This window comes from Silurus meridionalis, chromosome 19, assembly GCF_014805685.1.
Source record: "Silurus meridionalis isolate SWU-2019-XX chromosome 19, ASM1480568v1, whole genome shotgun sequence".
Lineage (NCBI taxonomy): Eukaryota > Metazoa > Chordata > Actinopteri > Siluriformes > Siluridae > Silurus > Silurus meridionalis.
In genome coordinates this window covers 3,187,646-3,210,833 of record NC_060902.1, presented here as the reverse complement: position 1 = coordinate 3,210,833, position 23,188 = coordinate 3,187,646, and the positions used below count along the sequence as shown (strand labels likewise).

General features: G+C 39.1%; 1 protein-coding gene across 7 annotated transcripts in view; it reads left to right on the top strand.

Moving 5' to 3' along the window:
- Positions 1-23,188, top strand: part of slmapa (sarcolemma associated protein a) — a 59,794-nt gene that overhangs the window by 12,857 nt on the left and 23,749 nt on the right. For 6 of the 7 annotated variants that reach the window (XM_046874579.1, XM_046874577.1, XM_046874574.1 and 3 more), the window contains exons 2-4: positions 11,844-11,991; positions 12,809-12,881; positions 21,417-21,453. In XM_046874579.1, the coding sequence (XP_046730535.1) occupies positions 11,844-11,991; positions 12,809-12,881; positions 21,417-21,453 (258 nt within the window). Of the gene's footprint in view, positions 1-11,843; positions 11,992-12,808; positions 12,882-18,401; positions 19,237-21,416; positions 21,454-23,188 lie in introns of those variants that run through there. The other variant, XM_046874580.1, reaches the window with a different exon arrangement.

Genomic DNA, 23,188 nt, shown 5'->3' with positions numbered 1-23,188 from the left:
AACACCTGACCATAAGAGTTCCCATATTTAGTCCCCATTTGCGGTTATAATAATTCCCACTCTTCTGGGAAGGTGTTCCACTAGATTTTGGAGTGTGCTTGTGGAGATTTGTGCTCGTTTAGCCACTGGGGTAAAAGGGGGGTCAATTACTGATGTAGATGAGGTGAGAAGGGCCTGGGGTGCAGTCTAGTACCAGTTCATTCCAAAGGTGTTCAATAGGGTTGAGCATCAGGTTCCATTCTAACTCGGGTAAGATCTCTTCAAGGAGCTGGCTTTGTGCACAGGAGCATTGTCACGCTGGAAAAATTGCAAGTCTTCTAGTTAAACTGAATGGAAAATATTATGTTACCGGATAAAATAAAAGACATTTCTATACAATCGTGTGCCTCCAATTTTGTGGTAGCAGCTTGTGGAAGAACTACATACTCTATATTGCCAAAAGTCAGGTGTCCCAATACTTTTGTCCTTACAGCTGGACCTGACAGGAAGCTATAAAAGGTATGCAGTTTAATGGTCTTGGGTTCTTTTAAAACCTACAGGACGATTTTGACATCTGTTATATTGTCATAATGTTTATGGTATTGACCAGAATCCATTTGGCACAGCAGGGTATGAGGGGCACCACAGGCAGTTGGCCCTCCGTTTATGCGGCGCCATTTCATTACCGTATTTTTCGGACTATAAGCCGCTACTTTTTTCCCACGTTTTGAACCTTTTCAAACGTTTTGATTTTTTCCTGGGTTTTTCCTGGTTTTACAAACTTCAAGCCAAAAAACTGAACTCCATAACATTAGAGCAATGAAATTTCCGAACGGAAACGAAAAAGCGCACCTCACGTGTGTTCTGAGCTGCACGGCATCGGGAGAAAAAAATTCTTTTTTTTTAAATGCACGGCGATGCCAAAAGATAAACTCCTGAGAGAAATAGTTGTGAAAGGAAGGAGGAAGACAGTGAACAATGACTTTCTTGGTTGGCTACTGTTTAGATACAAGCCGTTGTAACGTGTTGAGTCTGGGTGAAGGGAGAGCTCGCTAACTCCAGTTACAACAGAAATCAAATAAGCACAGACAGGTTTCCAAAACTCGTGCTTTTTTATTTTTCTTGGCAACAGCGTTACGGGTTAGTCAAAGAAACTTCAAGAAAATTCAGCATCAGAAAATAATAAGGACATATTCCTCAGTCTTGCACACATGCAGTAATACCGGAAAAATGTGGTGGCAGGCTATTCCCAAAATACTGCTCTGCTCTTAAAGGAGCCACAACATATTTCACCCGTGTAACAGACACTGTTGTTAAAGCCTGTGTAAAGTTCATTAGTTTCAGTGTAGACACTTGTGGCTTATAGACAGGTGCGGCTTATTTATGTTTAAAATAAAAATCTTTGCGGCTTATATATGGGTGCGCTTTATAGTCCGGAAATTACGGTGGTAGTCATTTTACTTTTTACATTTTATGGGTTAGTTTTATGTGTTTTTATGCTGACTTGTTGTCATCCTCTTCTTTTTTTATATAGTGTTTAATTAATTACAATAATAGAAAACAACTGGATTTCATTAAATGTTGTTGTAGGTGCTCCAAATCCCCGATTGTAGTAAACTAGCACATCGATGTACCTTTTGATACGAGACTCCAAACTGAATTCACATGCTCTGGAATCTCTCAGAAACATCCAGAGCACCTGTAGAGTGCAGCAAAAATAAACACTTGAAATAAGTCCACAATCGACCAATCTATAATTATAAAAATGCACTAATCCACGCAAATGCTAGTATCTGAAAGAGAATTTGGTAGTTTTTCAGAGCTGACAGACGCTTATGCATATGTCTAAATAAATAAACCACACTTACAAACCTTCTCACTTCGAGTTCCTCTACTTTACCAGGTACATAATTCACCTTCAACTCCTATTTATTCATACCGAGCTCATCTCCCCACCCATATCCTCATCCACATGTTCCACTCATTCCTTTTTTTTGCCTGCGTCAGCACGTACGGCGGCGTAAACAACTGCTAACACAGGTCGATTTGCTTTAAGGTTTTCCTTCTCTGATAATGAAGGCGGGGTCTGTAAACGTTTGCATAATTATTCCGTAGATGTCTGGATGTTTAGTACGTTTAAATAAAGAACAATTGTATAAACTACTGGCTGTGTGGGTAAAATGGTGCTGTTGAATCAATGGATTGTTTTTTAAGCTTTCTGCAGCCATTTTTTCTTTCCTCATTCACACCCATGTTTTCACTGTATTGATGTAGGGTTAAAAAATTTAAGGAATTTTCACGACTGGAAACTTTCCATGGGAGTTAACTGGAATTAATGGGAATTAACTAGATATTTATAAATTTTGTTAGCCAAGGACAGGGAACTTGCAAGCAGTTAAAAAAGATTTCACCAGATTTAATCCAATTTCAGTTGAATTTCTACCCTGCACATTCACCAATCACATACACACAGCACACTCAGTGCTTCTGAGGCCACGCCCCCTACACGCATTGTACATTCCTTCATAACATAACACACATTAATTTCTGCACAGGATTTAAGAAATAATGTCTAAAAATGTCTATCTTGGCGAGTATTTAAGTAAATTACATACATTAATGTTTAAAACTTACTTGTGCTGTGTGTGAGCTTATTTATGTTTGTACAGTTTATATACATTTCCCCAAATTTTTAATTCATTCCCATTAATTCCTGGTAAGTTTCCAACTTGGAATATTTCCAAAATTCCCCAGTTGAAGTTCCCATCGATAGTTTCCGAAATTTGAAACTCTAATCTGTTGTCTGTTTCCAGACATAAGATTCATATGCATTGCATATGTAGTCTCTATCTGTAATCTGGGGTTATAATAACCTCCACACTTCTGGGGAGATCTAGAGTTCCTCTAGATTTTAGGCTGTGCTTGTGAAGATTCATCCACCCACAAGGGTGTTAGTAAAGGCAGGTACTGATATAGGTGAGGAAGCCTGTGGTGAAGTCAGCGTTTACATTCGTCCCAAAGGTGTTCAGTAGGGATGAGATCAAAGCTCTATAGCTGAAGATCTTCCAATTCAACGCATATGAACCTTCATGGAGCTGACTTTGTGTACAGGGGCGTTGTCATGCTGGAACAGTGTTAAGTCTCTGATAAGAAAATGTTATGCTACAGCATCCACACTTTCTATAAATTGTTTTCTCTAGTTTAGTGGTAAGAGTATGGTGAAGAAGCCCATAGCTGAAAAAGTCAGGTGTCCCAATACTTTTGCCTGTACAATGTCGCTTACCAGTGATGGTTAAAAGGGGTCTAGGCACATAGTGGACAGCAAGTTTTTTTTCCAGGATTAAGTGTTTGTGTCTTTTTTTTCCTCTCAGATCTTGTTCTTGCTGAGGTCTTGGGAATCTTTTCCTTTATCATGGCCAATTTGAGCATCACTTGGTGATAAGATCTTAAAGAAATGTTCTTTAATCTCAATTCTGTAATCTGCTACATTTCCACAAGTCGTTTGCACCTTATAATGAAATGTGTAAAATGTAGCTTCAGGCAGATTTCTTCCGTTACTGTAAACACACTTATCACTGCTTGTTTTCTGCCATTAGCTCCAGAACTGCAGATCGTATTGTTTACACAGCATGTGCGTTTTCTGCTATGGAGATTTGTTTAACGCTTTCTTTTCCGAGTATAACAAGCTGATTTGTAATGATTTTACAAGGAAATCTGGAGCTAGTCTAGATTCCTGCACTGCAAAAAAAATACAATGCAAATGAATTCAATTAAATCTTATGTAAATTACTATTACGCTTATTTCTGGATTTACCTAAAATTTTCGGTGCAATATGACAATGTAACGTAGGTATTGTGATTTTTTTTCACAATACACTATATGGTCAAAAGCTTGTGGACCCCCGACCATTAGATTTGTATGTGCTTTTTGAATGTCCCGTTCCACATTTAGTCTCCATTAACTGTTATAATAACCGTCACCTTTCTTGGAAGATGTTCCACCAGATGCTGTGAAGATTTTTTTTTACTTATTCAACCACAAAAGTCTAGGGTTAGTAAATTCCAGTATATTCAAGGTGTCTGGTAAGGTTGGAGCTCTATAGCTGGAGATCTTCTACTCCAACCCTATAGCCTTCATCTTCATGGAGTTGATGGAAGAACATTTTTTTTTTGTAATATAACTGTTCAGCCTTTTACTAGATACTTGGATTCTCTAATATTTAACGTTCATTGACATTTGGTTAAGATTAAATATGCAAAAAAAAATTCTAAATGTTATCCTCCTCATTTAAATTGAACAATTGTCTTGTCCTATTTGCTTATTTATTTTTATTATTTTTATTATTATTAATTTTTGTTTTTGTCTTGCTTCCTATGTATATACATCACATTTATTTTCCTGCTTGAAGTAAGGGAAATGACTTACTTAAGCAATTTCAAAACTTTGTAGCTTTCATTTTTTTTTTGTAAATAAAAAAAATAAAAAAAAATCTCAAAATAAGAATTAGAAATTTGTTTATAATTAGGATGATTTAACTTTTTAATATTTTTCACATTATGAGAACTCTGAAATGTCATCAAGGATGAAATCCAATCATTTAATGATTTTTCAGTTTGCATTTTTAGTCATTTTGGAAGGAATCTTCACTCGATCTCAGGTCTGTGTGAAGTCCCACACATGAGTTTTTGTTTCTTCTGTACGGCGTATAAATGCACCATTGTGGCAAACCGATTGTGCTGTAGTGAGTCTGGATAAAGACTTCAGTGTTCAGAGCCTCCATAGAAATGGAGAAGGGGTTTCCTCACATGAGAAGTATTCTGGAGGCGTTCTGATTGAAACGAGCGTGCGCACACACTCGGTCACACACAGAGGCTAGTGAGCGCTTGGATACGATCCAGAGAATGAGTCAGACTTTGCCCGTGTGGAGAGTCTCAGCTTCAGCTCTGACCCAGAGTTCACAGGAAGCGGCCCGCTGCGCTCAGTGTTTAAAGCGGCGAGCACCAGCAGCGATGGCTAATTCTATACACGTTTGTCAACATTTGTATATTTCTTTTCACGTCAAGAAACGCATATGGTTGGAGCTCTGATTAAAACTGAAGCAAAGTGTGGAGTGTCATTTATTCCAGTGATTAGTAACCCAACCAACCAGCACTCTTCCTGTCTCTTTTTGTAGGCCATGCATACACATACAGTGAGCACACACTTATAGAGAACTTGGAATTTTGTATATAGAAAATCCCATGCGGAATTTTCATCCAGCCTCCAGAACTTTTTCAGGAAAGATCCTGCTTTATGTTCTGCACCGTGCTGCAAGGACCATAAAAACAATGCATTAGGCTGCGTGAATAATGCAAGCTGGCTATAATTAATCTAGCAGTTGACGGCTCCATTATTTTAAAACATATTCCCTTAAGTCTGAAACTGCAAGTTTAGGAAAATTTTGCTTATTGGGGTGTTTAACTGGAATGACAGTAAATTAGTATGAACCCCATTTCCACGGTCTTAAAAAGTTTTTTTTTTTTTTGCTTGTTGTTTCTGTGGTGTTGTAGTTCTTTCTTTCGCTAATCCAAATATAATTTGCTGTATTGCGACTACAACGTGCAACAGCCAATCAGCTTTCCATTATTGGCATGAATCTCTCTTGAATTGCACCACAGATGTAAAATGGCTTATATTTTTCTCCGATGGGGAAGTGCAAGTTTAGCGATACGAGGTATCGGCTGTAAATAAGCTCTCTTCATTCGCAGGTTTCTGTTTGGCAGCTCATTCTAATCAAGCTGTGATGTATTAGAGACATGTACTGTTGCTCCGCTCTGCAGGCCATTCCCATTAGTCTAATATTAAATACAGATGAAAAGGAAATGCGCGTTATGATCTACTTTTTTTTTTTCTTTCTTTTTTCAGCTCGTCAAACCGCAAACCCAGCTTCTCACAGGCGTTCGGATTCATCCAACTTGATCATGTTGCTATCAGGAATTGTTGAAAGATTCCAATGATGGTCGTTTCATGACGAACCGTGTGAACTGCATGCGTGGGATTTTAAAACAGTTCCTCGCTGATGAATTATGAAGTGCAGTGATGTAAGTGAGGTTGAGGGAGTGTCTGAGCCTGATGTCTCATGCCCTCAAAGTGTTTCAGAGGAAAACCCATTCGTGTTTAGGCCACGCCCATTCTTGGTTAAAATGCGAACACTGATGAGGATATTTGGAGCAATCAAATTATGCGGATACAAAAAGTAAAGAAGGACTGTTTCTAGGTTTATATTTATGGTGTTTGGCAGACAGTCTTATCTGGAGTGACTTACAACTGAGCAGAAAAGGGTTAGGGGCCTTGCTCAAGGGCCCAGCAGTGGCAGGTTGGTCCTGGTGGGATTTGAACTTACGATCCAAAGCCCAATGCCCTAACCAATTCCTGTAATTCTAATTTCTATATCAACATAGCACTGAACATTTCTGCTTCTGGGTTTTTATGCAATTAAGCTGCGATTTTGGGACAACAATATGAAATTATACGATTATAAATTAGAAAATATATAAATACTGTTAGTCGTGTTATATTCTTGCCTTGTGAGACATTTTTTTTGTTCCCTGCAGCATCACTGGAAAGTAAATTCAGTCTGATTTGAAATTCCTGTGAAACGTGTCATGTCTGCATTATTGTGGAATTTGATGCCAGATTGAGGGAAGTGTTGACAGCTTATGTTACAGATGTATATTGTTGTTATTTGTATTGAATTGATATTGTATGCCAAATTGATCACACGCGATCATTTGATGGACGACTCGACCTCTGAAATCCTCTCTCGTTAAGCAGACGAGTGCGACAGCACTGTTTTGCTGGCGAAGATGTGTGCGCCCTTCTTCGTTCGCATACAAAAATAACCCTCCTCTCCTTTAATTATCACCTCACTGAGTGACAATTATGCGATTCTCCTCAGCGCGCTTCTCTTGCACGGATAAGCGCTATGTGAGCTTATGTAAAGACCTGCGTAAAAAGCCACAGTGTCATGCGTATTTTTAAATGGCCGTCCTTTCTTTGTTTAAAATGCTTGTTTTGAGCGTTTGTTTAATATCATCTACTGATATTAGCCTGTGTCTTTGGGGACACTGGTGGTGTAGGAAAACAGATTTTGGAGACAGGATGTGGAGGTGAAGCTGTTCTGCATGTGCTCGGCTCAGTTATCATGCGAATGTGCAGACCTGCAATTAAACTTTGGTGAACTCATGAAATGTGCTGTCACTTACCGAACACCAGCACCAGCAAGATTAATTTAGATTCACAGCGAAGTGTTAATACAACTATCATAGGAACTCTCGAGCTTCATAACACATTTGAAAGTTGGATAAAACAATAGATATATACACACAAACACAAAAGTATTTAGACACCTGGGTTATATTAGGTTCTTCTCCAAACTGTTACCACAAAGCTGGAGGCACACACTTGTCTCTGAATGAACACTTTAGTTACAATCACTCTGGGACACATTAAAAATAAAGGCTACTATCAATATCTCTGTCATCCATACCCATCCCTTTCTATCATATATATATATATATATATATATATATTTTTTTTTTATTGTATATTATTGTTTTTTTTTATCCTTGAATTTTTATATTTCTTTTATTTATTTATATTCTCTATTACATATTGGGCAGTTGTATAAAGCATTTCACTACGTCGTACTCTGTGTGAATGTGTATGCGAGAGTTTGCATGTACGGTTTACATGCAAGCTCTCGAGTGGCCCGCTGTGGAGCTCTGACCTCAAACTTGAACCCTTGTACAAGTTCTTACCTACATCAGTACCTGATTTTACTAACACCCTTGTGGATGAACAAATCTCCAAAGATTTCCATAAAACACACTCCAAAATCTAGTGGAACAACTTCCCAGAAGAGTGGAAATTGGAACAAATGTCTTCAAAAATTTTTTGCTTTGTTTCATCTCGTTTGACGCATCATTTAATCACCAACACGCAGTAAACAGCAACTAGGGACTGTATGCTTCAAATAAAATTGTAGACTATTATAGAATATATACAGCTTTTTGGCTATAGACATTATAATAAGGGGTGCAGCGGTACACAAAATTCACTGTTCGGTACGCCTTGTTGTTTTTTTTTTTTTAAAGTCGCAGCTCGGTTTAATTTCAGTACAGTTAAGGGAGGAAATGCGAAACAAAATTGTTTAATTTTTTTATTAATGTCGGTTTATTTTTAACATTTTGTGAAATTTTTTACATTTACTTTTTTTTAAACAATTTTATATGAAATGCCTGCTGGTTGTACTAAAAAATAAAATAAATAAATATAAAGTAGAATAAAACACTTATTATATTGATGTAATTGATAAAATAGACACATTTAAATGATGAAATAAAATGATATGTAAAAATGTAATTAGTTTACGTTTGTTAGACCATATTAGGGTAATGTTTTTTATTTTTGTATTATTTTTTTTACATTTAATATTTGATTTTCAAAGATGGATTCTACTTAATTGTTAACTTATTTCAGCATACTTTCACAAAAGTTTGCATTTAAGAGAAACATAAGCTGTTTATTCATTCATAAATTCATTCCTTCCTTCTACCCTTCATTCACTCCCTTGATATTTGGTTGAAATTTTTCCTTTTAAGAGCAATTCTTGACGCCGTATTGCGAGACTGTCGTGAAAATATTGGTGATGACAGGAAGTGGCAGCGAAGACTAAACAAACTTGCGGTCCACCGCATGTGCATGAGGCAACTCGATTGTAACTGACTTCCGCACACAACGGTTCGGTACGAATACGTGTACCGTTACAGCCCTAATTATACCTGATTTAAAGCAGCACTAGTAGAGGTAGCTATGATTGAGTACTCATTCACAGACACATCAGAGACCGCGATTAAGCCGTTTGTGATCGTTGATGTAGTGAAGATCAAAATTGTGGAAGGAGTCTCCAGTGTTGGTTCTTTGTTACCGTCTGAAGTAAAGCTGCAACTTAGTTGACTGATGTGGGAAATCCCTCAGGACCAAAGTTTAGTGATTTCTCAGTGGAAAAAAGTGAGCCTGTCTTTTATTTAAGAAAATAAGCGATGCTGGAGAACGAGCTACTGTTTTTCTGCAAATGATAAGAATATTTATATTTATATATTAAATATACCTACAAACGGATAAAAAGTACACATGCAGAAATGTAGCTTCGTACTGTGTAAAACATACGATTTCAGATGATACAATGATTACTAGTGAATCTAAATGTGCATGTGTGTGATTTTTGTCTCCTTTTCAGCACTAGCCTTCGCTTTTTATTTTGCGCCCCAGCTTTGGTTTGCTTTGTAACCATGGGGACCAGGGAACGAGAAACCGCCTCATGCAAGATGCTCGAGCTGTGGCGATGTTGTCGACTATTTATTTATTTATTTATTTTTAATGTCGGCGTGTGTATGCGCGTGAATCAGACCCATGTTATTTGATTCCGCCCGCACGGGTGACCGAAAGCTGATCTGTTGCAGTGCTGAATCAGAGGTTGATGTTACACCAGGACAGAAGTACAATTAGTGTGGTTTTTTTTGTTTTTTTCCCTCGAGGGTTATTAAATAAACTCCAGTGTGTGTGTGTGTGTGTGTTTGAGACTACAGGACATGAAATGTGGGTCTTCTGTTTGTGTGTCTGGAGTTGGATTCTGATACATTGATCAGGATTTGAGGTGTGTGTGTGTTACTAAGCAGGCTGGAAAATGATCTGGAGCTTTTATGTTCCATTTCATTTAAGAGTCCAGAATAAGGATAGATTTATAAGGGAATAGAGATTGCGACAGAATACTAAAAATATCTGTGGATCTGCTGGAAGCTGATGTACTTAGTCAGAGAGAATGACATCGCTGTAGTATTCCTGGAGTTCATGACATTTGATACTGCTGTGATGTGCTGGCTGTTTGTTGTCTAGGTAAGACAGCTTGTGTCAGATTCTACAGGCTTCACTGTCACTTCAGCTTAGTCGTCAGATAGGGGTTGTGGTAGTTTTTTTTTTTTCCTCCCCTCCTTTTTCTTCTTTCCTTTTTTATTTATTTATTTGTATTTTTTGTTTGCTAGTTTGGATGAATGGTTTTACAGTGGATAATGTTTCTGCTTCACAGTTCAAGAGTCCCCATTTTTATCCTGGTCTTATGTTACCGTCAGTGGGTTCTCTGGTTTCGTGACACACGTCTCAGAAACATGCTATTCAGATCCACTATGTTAAATTGCCTCTCTGTATGTGTGCCTTTATGATGCAGAAATGCAACCAAGGATATCAAAAATCTTTGCTAGCATCCTATTTAATTCTGTGTACATTTGGCCATTTACAGTACAGTATCTATAATTATTACTTTAACTGTAGGTGGTATTTTAAGCTATTATTTTAAACATTAATGCAGTTTTAATATATATTACTTTTATAGTAGCAGCTCCTCATATACAGCGATTTGCATGACCAAAAGCTTCACTAATAAAACTGATTCAATACCTGATTAATGAAATGATTTTTTTTTAAGGGGTGTGCATTTACAGTATCTCACAAAAGTGAGTGCACCCCTCACATTTTAACTGTTTTAGTAAATCTTCAGAGACAATACTATAGAAATGAAACTTGGAGTATCAATGTGCAAGTTGTACAGCAGTACAGATTTACTGTCCTTTTGAAATAACTAGACATACAGTCTTTATTGTTTAAATAACTGGCAACATAAGTGAGTACACCCTCAGGGAAACTGTTTCCAGAGTGTCAGTATTTTGTGTGAACATTTTTGTTATCTATAACTGCATGAAATTCACCAGAGCTGCACAGTTTGTTGCTAGGATCCTTTTTCACTCATCCATAATGACATCACAGAGCTGCTGGATGTTAGACACATGGTGCTTCTCCAATTCCACTTGAGCCACTCTATCAGCTTCAGCAAGAATGTTGTCATCTTGGCAGTGTGTTTTGGGAAAACACCGGTGTGTTGTCGGTGTTTTATGTTGTGGCAGTGTGTGGTGTACGATCTGAGCACTGACAAGTGGACCTTCTGCTTCTGCAACCTCTAAAGAAATGCTGCAGCACTCCTCATATGTCTGTTTTTTTTAAGCAGTTTCTGCACCTGATGCACAGCACGAGGACTCGACTTTTTTTTGATGGACCCTTGTGAGATCTGTTCCGAGTGGAACACGCATTGGAAAACCTCTGTATGACCCTGACCACTGTACTGTAACTCAGTTTCAGTGTGTTACTGATCTTCTTGTAGCCTCAGAATCTTTGTGGAGAGCAACAGTTGTAATTTTTAAATCCTCAGAGTTTCTTTGCCAGAAGCTACTGATGTAGGCGAGGAGGCCTGGGGTGCAGACAGCGTTCCAATTTTTCCCAAAGGTGTTCAACAGGGTTAAGGTCAGAGCTCAATAGCAGGATACTCAAGACCTTCTACTCCATGCAAAATATTTGGTCATGAAACTTGCTTTGTCTCCTGGTTTAAGGGAAGGAAAATATATTTATTTGATTTATTACGAACAAGACTCCCAAACACTTCAAATACCTAAATTTATTGTGGTATAGCTTTAAAATTATATAATCCTGATGCTAACACGGTGTTAAAACTTAATAAGCAAAGAAAGATGATGGTAAAGAGGAATACTGACAAAAACCCTTCCTGTCCAAATAGTTATGGATTATAAATTGTGCTTCTAAGCTTTGGATTTCTATGTTTTTAGCTTTTAAAAGACAGATTTTTATACTCCGCATGTCTATGGTTTGAGTTGACTGGAGATTTGTTTTGGTCAAAATCATCTTTAAGCGCACGTCTTTTGTCCAGTGGTTGCATTGTCCTGTTTCTCAACTCTTCCTCTTTTCCTTCTCCCTACAGTTTTATCTCCAGGACACCAAGAGCAGCAATGGCACCTTCATCAACAGTCAGCGGCTGAGCCGGGGCTCCGAGGAGAGTCCCCCGTGCGAGGTGCTCTCGGGGGACATCATCCAGTTCGGAGTGGATGTGACCGAGAACACGCGCAAAGGTTAGTCTCGCGTTAACTGCGTATCTGCGATCGGCGTAGCTGTAAAACGACGTCCTTTTTTTTTTTTTTTTTTTTAAATGCGCTGCTTATGTTGCTCAACAGCAGCATGCACAAACACATCCTGTTTTCTGTTCACCATATAACAATAACAGACCAAACCCGGCAAACGGGCAGCACTCTTTTAATATCTAGCGCGAATCGCAACGGATCACCTCGTTTCCCAGTTCACAGGAGATTTGAATCACTTACACGGGTGGGTTAAGTTCAGAAACGGCTTTTTAGCTGCCAGAGCGATGCTGTCGGACGCATCAGGGTTTTGAAATCCCACAACACTTCACGGTCGCTGCCTCGAAGGTGTTGTAATCCCAGCAGACGAAATGACTGCTTTCACAATCCGATAAGAATGCGAAGTAACGTTTAGAGAACGTCTAGTGAGCCTTGAAAGGGAGACGAGTAAGAAGACAATTGAGGGTTATGGGGTTTATCAGGACATGGGTAAGGTTTTGAAGCAGTGCTTAAACTTGTTTTATTTGTATTTTTTTAATGCTCAGTAGCTCGTCTTGACCGTCGTACGCAATGCAACGTGCGTTCGAGCTCTGGCATGTAAAGCTGTTAAACTGGTGCATGAGTCAGCACTACAAGGGAGTGCCTCAAAATTTTCACTACGCGCTAAAACAGCAACCATTGAACCCTCTAAGAGAAACTGTAGGTTATTAAAAGTTGAACATTAAAAACAGATGTGAAATTGACTTTATAGGTGGTAACTAAGTGCATTCATGATTCTTTTTTTTTTTTTCTTTCTCATCCCCCCCTCTAGTCACTCATGGCTGCATAGTGTCGTCCATCAAACTCTTCCTTCCAGATGGCATGGAAGCTCGACGCCGATCAGAGTAAGATCTGCTTACACTAAGTTAACACACACACACACACACACACACACACACAAAGTTTTTAGTGGAATTCTAAGGTGTTCCACTTGAGGCGTAAGATCTTTGTGCAGATAATCATGCAGCAAGACCACCACAGTGCTATGTCACACCACGTCCTCCTTAGCAGTCTCAACGTCACCCAAGTTGTTAGTAAACCAGGGAATGTTTAGTGGTGTAGATTTGTGCAAAAGAGATACAAAGTAAACACAAATTACATTTACCACATTCACATTTGCTCTTATTATAACCTCCACTATTCTGGGAAGATGTTCCAATTGATTTTAGGGTGTGCTTTTGGACATTTGTGGAGTTCCATTCAGCCTCATGGGTGTCCGTGAGGAATTGCTGTAGGGGCGGTGAGAAGGCCTGGGGTGCAGTCAGCAGTCCAGTTCAACCTAAAGGTGTTCAACAGAGTCAGGATCACAGCTTTATAGAAGATCTTCCACTCGAACCCATGTAAAGCATATCTTCATAGAGATCGTGTGAAGAGTCGATCGTGTTGTGTGCGTGTTGTGTGCGTGTTGTGTGCGTGTTGTGTGCGTGTTGTGTGCGTGTTGTGTGCGTGTGCGCGTTGCTTCAACCAATCAGATTTGAAATTGACAAAATCCCAGCTGCAAACCAGCTGTTAAGCTTTTTCATTAATCAATTTTACTTTACTTCCAATACAATTTGCACAAAAACACACAATTTGCCTCATTTTTGAATCTTACAAAAAAGATCTAAATGCATGGAAAGCCTGGGGGTCATTTTATGAGGTTGATATTTTTGCTGGAGATGTATGTGGGTGGTGCAGCTGTGGCTACAGTGAAAGGTTTCTTGCTTTAGTAATAACATTCATTCTCACTGTCTGAGATTACTGTCTGTTACTCTGCGTTTCTGTTTAATATTGAGGTTTGCTGTAGCCGTGATGTCATGACAACGGTATGAAGCGGTGGATTGATTGTGGCAGGACACCACTGAAGGCCTAGGTGTGAAACGAAGCAGTAAAAGTTTCCTTTCCAAACATAGCATAAACATGACCCAATTATTCGAAAAGTCCCAGCGGGAAACTTCACGTCCATCGAGTTGAGCGCTGACACGTTATCTGTGCTTGAGCAAAATGTTTTCACACCTGCGTCGAACACTTGCTTGAAAAGGTCGTCGTAGATATTATTTATAACACGAGTCCAACACTTTGGGTCGTTTATCTCTCCCGCGTCAGGGTTAAACGACAGCATCCTCAGGGTTACGTATGCAGTGAAGACAGCGCACATCTGAATCAGCTGTTGGCACGAAGCATCCATCACTTCTCGCTGAAAGTGAAATAGGCGTTATGAAGTGTCGCTGTCAGCTGCTGCAGATGGAGGTCATACAAATCAGCTTTCGGCTTCGAGTTGAGCTGCTGAATATCGCTCAGAGGAATCTAGACGATTTCTGACATGTAGACTGTGTGAATGTAAAGCAGGACTGCAGGTTGTGTATGTATATGTGTGAATCATAGGGAAAGCTTCCCTAAGACACGGCACTGGCTCCCAACGCATGCCACATACCCGGTGCTGGCAAAGTCTGTGGAAAGGAGGTGTACTGTACCCTGGCATCCGTGCTAATTCTAGCTGCGTAGTTGTTTTTAGATGCGTTCCTCATTTAGTGCTAAAGCTGTACCTCAGTTCAGGTCCATTGAAGGAAATGGGAAATTCTAGTAAAATAACGAATTACAAAGCTACCTGGCTGAGTTCCGGATGAATGTTTTTAGGATTGTACATCAAAAACACAGAGAAGCAATTTATCATTTCATCAGAGACTCTTAAATTCAGGTGCAATTTAGGAGCAACATTGCCCAGAAATCCTGTTTTCAAGTTAAATGCATCAATTTAATTCTGATTAATAAAAATGGAAGAATGTTTGAATCTCTAAAGGTGAATACTCTGCCTTTTTATCCACTCCTGGAGAGTTTCTTTACATTTTACATTCATGGTATTTGGCAGACGCAGTTATCCAGAGCGACTAACAATTAACTTTTTTAAAATTATTTAATGCAAAGAGCAGGTGAGGGTTAAGGGCCTTGCTAATGTGGACAGTAATGGCAGCTTGGTGGTGGCATCACTTCTGAGCCATCACTAACCTAGTTCTTTTTTTTGTTTTACCTGCTGTTAGTGGAGCAAGGAATAGTTCCAATGGATGACCAGAACGAATCATTAGTGTATTTCAGCAAATTGTGCTTTAGTGAACTGATGTGTATTTAGTTAGCCTCTGTGAGATTGAAGTTTGTTTTTTGACCACTTAGGGTTACTTTTTGAATGGTTTTTCTTGTGTGGTACCCGGCATAACTTATAATATGGCATAGGGTCAGTAAGAACGTTTTACATTGGCAGCCATTGCTTTCTCAGCCAAAATGTACTGTTTCAGAATTGTATTTGTCTTTTAAAGCAAAAAATATATTTTTGTATTGCGTTTTATAACAATAGACATTCTCCCAAAGCAGCTTTACATTGAGTATAAATTGTAGAGTCATATCAGACCCTGAAGGTTTTTCCGTAACCGAATAAGGCAATGGTGACGATGGCAAGGATACATTTCTTGAGATTGTATCAGAAACTTTAAGAAGAATCAATCTTCATCTGGCTGGCACTAAATGCACAGTCATTATAGTTCCATCATTGTTGAATGAACTGTGTAAGTTACAATCCGTTCACTTGAACCCTTCACAGGAACCTCCTGAGTCTTTAGGCTTATCATGTGAAATTGGTGGTTTTCCAGTTACATAAATCCAATAAATTAGAAGTAAATCAGTGGTCAGTTTGGAATTATGAATTACATATTAAAGATTTTGACTTTAGGCAGATGCAAAGACATTTCGCTGTGCAGTGGACACCGGAAATGTACGTTCAGTTGGAAAGATTTTGCAAGTCTGTATTTAATCTGACCTACAAGTTAGAATCGAGCAAAGATGAAGAACTTTATCTATAAAATCCACTTAAATAAAATACAAGAATACGTGCAAGAACAGATGTTGGATTTTATCACAGTCATATCTGGTCACCTCCCTTTTTCGCAGCAGGTATCTGGAAAGGTTTGCATGCTGGAAGTCTACGCGCAGTGATGTACATACTGCTGCCTGGAGGCGTGGCCAGCTTTACACTAGTAGCCTGTCAGTTGTAAACACGTTTTGTTATTGCGTTTTTTTCTTTTTCTTCTTCTCCGGTTATGGGACAGGGTGTGTTGTACAAACAGGAGCTGAAAAAATTCCCCTATTCTTGAACAGGTCAGGTTGGTTTAGATTCGGAGGCGGGACTCGGACTCTGGCTGCTGTGCAAGTCTCTAAAGAGCTTCAACAGAACGTCACGCTGACATCGCGGTTCAGAAGGAATTGAATTGCAGCAACGGCGCTATTTGATGGTGAATTTTAAATGCACAAAAACGAATTTTAAATGATTTGAAGAAGTTTGACCTCACTTTCTCAGGTTCCTGTTTGTCGCCCCTTTTCGGATTCTTTCCTCCCTTTTGCCTGTGCGGCAGTGTTTAAAGAGATGAATTGCTCCCTGTCTTTATCTTCTTACTTAACGCCATGCTCACGTTCATGCTCGGCTTTCAGGCCGGAGCTCTTTTACCAAAGGTATTTATAGGAGCCGCATGCTGCTCGTTGTTGTTGCGCCTCTTTTTCTCCCTGGAGCGCAGCCAGGATGAGCACGATGCAGGCCATAGGTTTGCCTTTATGTCTCTATGCACCTCCCTTTTTTTTGGGAAATTGTTTTCCTCCCCTCTCTAGTATGCGTCAGGACAGGCCTGAGTAAGCAGAGAGGAGCTTCTTTCCGAGCATGGCTCTGGAAAATTCTTAACAGCAATTTGACTGAAGACATCTGCTAAAGATATCTCGCCGCGCTTATGTAGAAAAGTCAATCAATTTAAAAAGGCCCGTGTTTCCTATTCGTTCGTTCGAGTTACACTTGATGGATGGGTGGTAGACAGTGGGTAATGTGAATAGAGACACACACAGTGACTGCAGGGAAAGAGGCATTTGCTGTGTTTTTCCCCCCTGTTCTGTGAGAGCAACACGCCAAAGGGAGATGGCTGTTTCCTCTGGGCCTGATCCTGAGTGCTGCCTCATCATTGGCTGTCTCTTGTGCTGTCTGTGTCTCACGCTCTTTCTCTCTCACTCTCTTTATTTAGTACGTATGGACAGAACCGCAACAAATATTTGCTTCCCTGAGTACAAATATAGTGTCCTTTTCCGTGTTTAGTGGGGTTCTCTCACTACAATCTTAATAGACCTTCGTGTGTGTGTGTGTGTGTGTGTGTGTGTGTGTGTGTGTGTGTGTGTGTGTGTGTGTGTATATATATACACAAAACATACAATTGCTTGTCGTTTTTAATTAACACAGTTTATTATCAACATTTGTAAACATCAGTTTACTTTTTTTTTAAACAATTTTAAATAAAATGCATGCTTAGTTAAATTATATATATATATATATATATATATATATATATATATATATATATATATATATATATATATATATATATATATATATATATATATATATATATATTTATTTCTTTCAGCTTCTTCCATTAGGGGTCGCCACAGCAGATCATTAGCATGTTTGATTTGGCACATGTTTTTATGCTGGATGCCCTTCCTAACGCAACCCTCCCCATTTATCCGGGCTTGGGACCGGCACCAAGGCTTGTGCAACCCTAATGGCTGGGGTTGGTTAAATAATATATAAACAATATATATAATAAAACAATATTTAATAATAAAATATTTACAAATAAAATTTAAAATATAATGTATTACTTTGTTATATTGATTAATTAAATAAATTATTTAATAAATACAATTTAATAAATGAAAAAATCTAAATAAATAGTTTGCATTTATTTGTTAGATCCCATTTGGGAATACAGATGTGCAAGTGTTTTTTTTTTAATATTTTTTACATATAATATTGGATTTTCTATTCTAATTGGACATTGGATGTGATCTTAACTGTTCCACTTCTCAGCATACTTTAACAAATGTCTTCATTCCTTCCCTCCTTCATTCACTCCCTCGCTTTGCAGAATTGTCAGGATTTTCTCCTTTTAAAATAAATTCTTGAAGCTGGACATGAAGAATCCATATCGCTAGCATTGATCATTAAGTGGCCTATAAAAGTGGTGTGTGTGTGTGTGTGTAAAATATAATATATATGATGTATAAGAAGTTATGTTGCACAAAAAAGGTTGCATTTTTTTTTTTTTCCTGGAACACACGTTTGACTATTTCTTTAAATGCAAATATGTAAGTAGTAGGAGAGGCCATGATGAAGCTCAGTGTTTTTCTAATGGTGGTGATTAAATTCCTGAAGACCTTGGTGGAGCTTGTGTCTTCAGTTCTAGCACAGCAACACTACTGTGACTCACTGGAGGCTTACATAAACCTGACAAGACACGTGTAAGCGCACACACACACACACACACACACACACACACACACACACACACACACACACACAGAAAGAGCACATTATGTGCCTTGGGCTCCACTCTGCTTTAATTTTAGGGAAATCAGCTGAAGTCAGGTGGACATTCGAGCATCAGATCCATTCCTCTATCTAGAGATTTATTTTTGAAACCAGTAAATATTGTAGCCTGATTTCCTGCTGCTGCATCCATGCAACATCGGATTGCTTGTGCTTTGCCACGGATGACTGATCCCAGGGAGTTTCTGCTTTCAGCTCTGGACCTCCGTCTTTGTCCCTCGCTCAGTGGAATGCGCTCGAACCTGTTCGCGTCATTTCTTCAGCATGTTTCTAACACCACGGGGGCGACAGCCAGGGGATCAGGTCCGGCTGCATAATAATCCTATCCGGGTTTCACCTACTGAAAAATGTGAGCTGTGGAGATTTCGGTTCTGCCGCGTGCACGAGTTTCAAGGGATTCTTTGAATGAATCCGAGTTGGGCTTTACCTAATTTCACTTTGACCCGCAGCACTGCGAGCGCTCGCATATCACGAGGAGGAGTCGAGCGAACCCGACGGGGATGTGCAACGAGGAATCGTTTTTAAAACTGATTTTTCAAAGCCGGAGATAAAATGAGGAATAACTTTGCTTTGATAAAGGAGTTCTCCTGTAACTCTGTGTTAGGCATTCGACCAGCACTTCTTTTGCTTCAGGTAACCGAAACCAACCCCAAACAGGAAGAGTCGTGTGTTTTAGTTCTCCAGAGGTCAACTATGTGATTTAAAAGGGAATGATAAGCCAGGGGAAAAAAAACCAAGTCACCTGACTTTGCAGTCGTCCTCGGGAAGTTATCACGGACATGCCGATTAGGAAAGGGTGTGCATTCAAGGTACTGTGCATTATCTCTTTACTTTTTACTGATTCTAAAGCGCTCGACATTCAGCGGTTATCAGTGAAATGCTGGTGTTTGGACTTTAATGTGTGTTAAATTACAAATATTTATATACAATACAAATTAGGGTAAAACCGAAACTAAAATAACCATGAAATGGCAACGTTGTGTGTCATGATGTGTTTAGGTGAGCAAACAGGAAGAAAGAAAACTGATTTTTTTTTGGGGGGGGCCAAAAGATAAAATAACACTGCCCAGTGTGGAAATAATTCCACATTTGAAACATTTTGAACATCAAAAATGAAAACATTTGAACTTAAATTTTGTAATTGTTATTTACACAATATATGGACCAAACTTTGCGACATAAGATTGCATTGTTCTTTTTAAACATCCCCTTTCACAATTAGTCCTCATTTCCTATTATAATAACCTCCACTCTTCTGGGAAGATGTTCCACTCGATTTTGGAGTGTACTTGTGGAGATTCATTTAGTCACAATGGTGTTAGTAAAAGCAGGTAGTGATGTAGGTGAGGTGAAGAGGCCTGGGGTGCAGTCAGTGTTCACATTCATCCCAAAGATGTATAATAGGGTTGGGGTCAGAACTCTATAGCAGTAGATCATCCACTCTAACCGATGTAAATTAGATTTTTATGGAGTTGGCTTTGTGCACAGAGGCATTGTCATGCTGGAGTGAAGGGGAAAATGTAACGCCACTTCATCCAAAGGCATTCGATACAATTGTGTGCCTCTTTTTTTTGTGTGGTAACATCTTGTTAAAAAGAAGCACATCTGGCTGGAAAAGTCATGCGTCTTAAGTTTGTCCATATAGTGTAAATGTCAAAAAGTGATTGTAATGTGCTGTACAAGTTGTGTCGATAATGTTGGTCACACTGACTGTGCTTGAGATTTTCATACCTTGGTTTAGGTGTTTGGCATGTCGTAATTTAAGTACATGTCCTAGATACACAGATTATCAGAACTAACACAAAACTTCCAGCAAGCCCACTGATTTAACTTTCACCCTGATCTGTCTCTGGTTCAGAAAACCGCTGGACAAAGTACAAATCAATTTGTCTTTAATCAGTCATGCTTTACGAGCCCACGTGTAACTTATTATCCGAGATCGTCCTGACACAGCAAAGAACCGTCTGCTAATCGGATATTGGCATCAGCTTTTCAGATAACCGAGAATTCAATAGAATAATATAGAAGCGGATCCAGAGTCTGTTCTTTTCGAAATCTTCTTGGCTTCAGTGTACAGGCACGTGCTCCATGACCTTTTTTTGAATTAATCACGCCGTTATGACGCGGTCCCGGTAGCGAGGAGATTTCATCTCTGGCTCGCAGCCATTTCAGAAACGCAGCTCCCGTTGACACCGCTGACATTTCGGTCCCTGAGCCTGTGTGTCTCATTCGAGAAAAGGAAGCAGCATCCTGGTGCACTAAGCCGTAAGATGACACTTTTCCACGTTCCATTAATGTCAAGGCGTCCAAGCAGATTAATCGGGGGCAAAAAGTCGTGTCATGGCGGTGTGTGTGAGGGGGGGGAAATGGCATTTACAGTTTACTAGTAGTATTGATTTTTGACTTGTTACTGGTACATTTTGCATTTTTATCATATAAAAAAAATATTGAATATTGAAATTGTTATTTTATGTCTATTTTATTGTTTATTGTGTTATTTATTTATTTATTTATTTTATCTTACGGCATTCCTGCATTATTTTTCTTTTTTTTTATTATATAAGCAATGTTTCTTTGGGGAGGAAAAAAAAATCAAACTTCACTGTGATCACATCTTCTGCTTCACTCTGTTCTTGCTGCTACTTGCCACACATCTGGATTAAAAACACATCCAAGTGTAATATTCTGGGTTTTTTTTTTCCGGCCTTCTCAGATGTTGGCGTTAGGAATGTTGGCGCTTGTGTGTGCACCTGAGTGAAGTCAGTAAGTCTTATCTGGGAGTGATCTTCAGCTCCATGGTTACTTGGCCGTCATTCACCTGCTGCGTCACCGTTAAACATTAAACCAGAGCAAAGTTGAAGCTTTTTTTTTTGTACTTGGAGGAAGGATTTTTGCTTCCGACTACACGAACCACACGTGAACTTGTATAAGCCTTGTTTTGATCTGCTATTGAACTTTTTTTTTTTTCTCTCTCTCTTTCCCCCCCCAGTGTCATTCAAGCACCACTACCACTACCAGTTGATAAGGTAAGACTTTACGATTTTATTAGCATTTTACACCGGAAAACATGAAAAACGGTGTTTACCTGGCTTTTCCTACCTCGCCTTTCTTTCCCCCTGGTTGTGTATCTGAATCTGGGACGTCTGCACTGTCTCAGGGTCCAGATCTTCTCTTTGTACAATGTTTACAGCACTCGTTTCATCAGCGCACATGCTCTGTGCTGCCGTTGGCTTTCTCTTGTTTCACCACTGCCGGAGTTGCTGATGTTTGTGTCGTATTGCAGCCGTATAAGGATAAAAATCCGTCTCCTTCAAAATATCAGACTTGACAAATGTGTTTGATTTGAATCCCAGTGACTCAACACTAGTTAATAATAGATGGGCTATGTATTCTCATTTATTTGATGTACTTGAGCTATTTACTGTATTACTGCAGGCATATCGTTTAAATTTTATAATACTGTACTAGAATAAAAGTCTGTAGGAAACATATCTACAGTCTATGGACATGTTTCTGGACACCTTACCATGAGATTCGTACATGCTTTTCGAACATCCCAATCCACATCTGGTGGATTGTTTCTGCCGCATGAGTGATAGTAAAGTCAGGTACTGATGTAGGTGAGGAGGTTTGGGGTGCAGTCAGTATTCCAATTCAGAGCGTCTCCAAAACTGCAGCTCTTGTGGGATGTTTCCGGTCTGCAGTGGTCAGTATCTATCAAAAGTGCTCCAAGGGAACAGCGGTGAAACGGCGAAAGGGTCATGGGCAGCTGAGGTTCTTTGATGCACATGTGGAGCGAAGGCTGGTCCATGTGATCCGATCCAACAGACGAGCTCCTGTAGCTCAAACTGCTGAAGAAGTTAATGGTGTTAATGTTTGATGGATCAGGACAGACATTAAACGACCACAACGACTACAGATGTTCTGATGTTACACAACAGGCGTGTGTCTCGTTATTGAGTGTTAAGTGTTTATTATTAATGTGCAGCTGTCAGAACCAAAGAAACCAGGTCTTTACACCAATGACTCAACTCGACAATATCACAGCTCATTATGTTAAACACACGGGCTAATAAAGCATGATCATGATGAAAGTGATTGATGAAGTCTATCCTTCATGACGCTTGCTTGCATTCGCTGAAAGTTGTTTAATTGACGTGTTTATGAATATGTACAAACCAGCATCAATTATTTAGGCTGATTTTTACCCTCATGCCATTCGCCTGGGTGGGATCTCTGTTCCTAGTACAGTTCTCTCATTCACACACACACACAGGTCTGTCTTTGAAGACAGGAAAGAGCTGCGTTTGTGCTCTGAACACTTAATTGGATTTCAGCTTGCTCACTAATACAATTAAGTCTTTGCACCCTGCCTTTAAACCTCCCCTTTCTTATACTAACAGTTACTCAGACTCTGAGCGCTTCGTTTCACTTTAATCTGATCTTTTCACTAGGGTTGCAAAGGGGCGGAAACTTTTCAGGTCAATTTCAGGAAACTTTCAACTGGGAACTTCATCTAGGGAATTTTGCCAGGAAACTTATGGGAATTTATTGGAGTTTACAGGAATCGAAGGGAATTAATAAAATATTTGGGGAAATTTGTATAAACTGTATCATATACAAACATGAATATAAACATTAAGTTTATATACACACTAATACAGATTAAAAAAATGACATTTTTGGCTTTGATTTCATTGTTAGTATAATTTTGTTGTACAATAGTTCACACACAGCACAAGGAAGTTTTAAACATACATT